Source organism: Heptranchias perlo, chromosome 45 (assembly GCF_035084215.1).
Source record: "Heptranchias perlo isolate sHepPer1 chromosome 45, sHepPer1.hap1, whole genome shotgun sequence".
Classification (NCBI taxonomy): Eukaryota; Metazoa; Chordata; class Chondrichthyes; order Hexanchiformes; family Hexanchidae; genus Heptranchias; species Heptranchias perlo.
In genome coordinates this window covers 2,030,030-2,032,400 of record NC_090369.1, presented here as the reverse complement: position 1 = coordinate 2,032,400, position 2,371 = coordinate 2,030,030, and the positions used below count along the sequence as shown (strand labels likewise).

General features: G+C 59.8%; 1 protein-coding gene across 1 annotated transcript in view; it reads right to left on the bottom strand.

The window, feature by feature from the left end:
* The window catches only part of LOC137306835 (histone lysine demethylase PHF8-like), a 41,594-nt gene that overhangs the window by 9,904 nt on the left and 29,319 nt on the right, over positions 1-2,371 (bottom strand). Inside the window, exons 6-7 of the mRNA XM_067976233.1 lie at positions 1,449-1,635; positions 267-429 (exon numbers count right to left, since the gene is read on the bottom strand). Of these exons, the coding sequence (XP_067832334.1) occupies positions 267-429; positions 1,449-1,635 (350 nt within the window). The remainder of the gene's footprint in view (positions 1-266; positions 430-1,448; positions 1,636-2,371) is intronic.

Here is a 2,371-nt window from a genome sequence, read left to right as displayed (position 1 = left end):
ACACGCGCGCGCCCACCACACGCGCGCACACACACGCGCGCACACGCGCGCGCACACACGCACACACACACACACACACGCGCGCGCGCGCACACACACACACACACACGTGTCGGGCTCCGGCGCGATGCCCCCCTCGGTCGAATAACCCCGGCGGCACTCGCACGTGAAGGTCGGTCGCGGGCTGTAGAACGTACCGCCGTTGCCCGCAACTGTGTTTCGACCCCCACCCCCCCCCGCCCCAGTCCCCGCCCCTCGGGCTTCACCTGTCGGGATAAAGAGGGTCTGTCCCTGCTTCACCGAGCACTTGTAGCACTTGTCCACTTGGTCCCCGTAAAACATCTCGTTCTGGTTGTTGGACGAGCTCCAGCGCTCAAACAAGGCCAGGTTGGCGCTCGTGGGTCTGATCAGGTAGAAAATCTTCTCTCCCTGGACAGAGCAGAACGGAAGCCGTCGGGATGCGGAAATTAAAAGCAACACCCGGGAGCAGGGGGCGGGCCCGCTCGGCCCCCCTCGGGGCCTGCTCCGCCACTCAATCGGACCGCGGCTGGCCTGCACCTCGACCCCATTTGCCGGCCTTTGCTCCTCGATACCCAACAAAAATCTACCGGTCTCAGTCTTGAAAGCTCCAATCGACCCCCGGCCTTTTTGGGGGGAGAGAGTTCCAGATTCCCACTCCCCCTTTGTGTGATGAAATGCTTCCCGACATCACCCCTGAACGGCCTGGCTCTAATTTTAAGGTTCTGCCCCCCTTGTTCTGGACTCCCCCCACCAGAGGAAATAGTTTCTCTCCATCGACCCTTAAACCCCTCGATTAGATCGCCCCTTAATCTTCTACACTCGAGGGAATACAAGCCCAGTCTGTGCATCCTGTCCCGGTAATTTAACCCTCTAAACCCCAGTATCGTTCTGGGCCCTCCATGGCCAATATCACCTTCCTGAAGTGTGATGCCCAGAACTGAACGCAGTGTCTCCAGATGAGGGTCTGAAGAAATGCTTCCTGATTTCACCCCAGCTCTCACTTTAGGATTTTGTCTGCCTCGTTCTTGACTCCCCCCACACCAGAGGGAACACTCCTCCCACCTCACCCCACATCCCTCCCCGCTGCCCCAGTACGACCGCAGAGATTAGGTGAGATGTGAGGCAGGAAGACCCGCTGGGACACAATCTGGGACGGGATGATTTTAAAATGGGGGAAAGGGGGGGAATTCGGCCGGGGCGGGGTGGGGGGGGGGGGCTCCAGCTTCAGATCGCCACCTGGAGGCCGGTCTTGGCCCAGCTCGGCTACGACGCCTTCCACGGCGGAGCAGCCCGGGAGCAAAGCCGTCGGGAGCGAGGTGCCAGGAGGCCGCACCCGCGCCATCAGGAGAGGGATTGGCAGGGGGGTGGGGGGCGGTGTTAAGACAGCAGCAAGAGACACCCCGCCCGCCGTGCCCCAGACGGCCTACCTTGAGAACGTGATACCAGACGGACGTGCCCCCGAAGTCGATGTGGAAGTCTGTGTAGCTGTCCTTCACCCCCATCAGGCAGTACTTCTGGACGCTGGGCCTCTCGAAGACCGAGGACTCTGGCCACAGGTTCTCCACCCAGGAGAGCTTCCTCACCAGCTTCGGAGTCTCCACCAGGTTGGACAGCCTGAAATCAGACAAGTGGGACGGGGTCACCCCAGCCTGACAACGGCAAAGAGAGAGGAAGGAGCTTGCGTTTCGACGGCCCCTCTCACCGCCTCAGGACGTCCCAAAGCGCGTCACAGCCAATCAAGTACTTTCATTTTTGAAGTGTGGTCACTGTTGCAATGTGGGAAACCCAGCAGCCAATTTGCGCACAGCAAGATCCCACAAACAGCAATGCGATAAATGGCCAGGTCATCTGTTTTTTTTAAAAGTGATCTTGGTTGAGGGATAAATATTGGCCCCAGGACACCGGGCAGAACTCTCCTCTTCCCCCCCCAACTGCTCTTCTTCCAATAGTGGCCGTGGGATCTTTTACGTCCACCTGAGAGGACAGACGGGGCCCTCAGTTTAACGTATTATCCCAGAAACAGCAAACGAGACAAATGTCGGTTCAGATTGTGCGCTCGAGTCTCTGGAGTGGGGGCTCGAACCCATGAGCTGCTGACTCTGAGGCGAGAGTGAGACTGAGCCACTGCAGGACCTTTAACATCCAGGCAGACGGGGCCTGGCTTTAATGTCTCATCCTGAAAGATGACACCTCCCACAGTGCGGTGCTCCCTCAGTACTGCCCCTCCGACAGTGCGGCGCTCCCTCAGTACCGCCCCTCCGACAGTGCGGCGCTCCCTCAGTACCGACCCTCCGACAGTGCGGGGCTCCCTCAGTACTGCCCCTCCGACAGTGCGGCGCTCCCTCAGTAC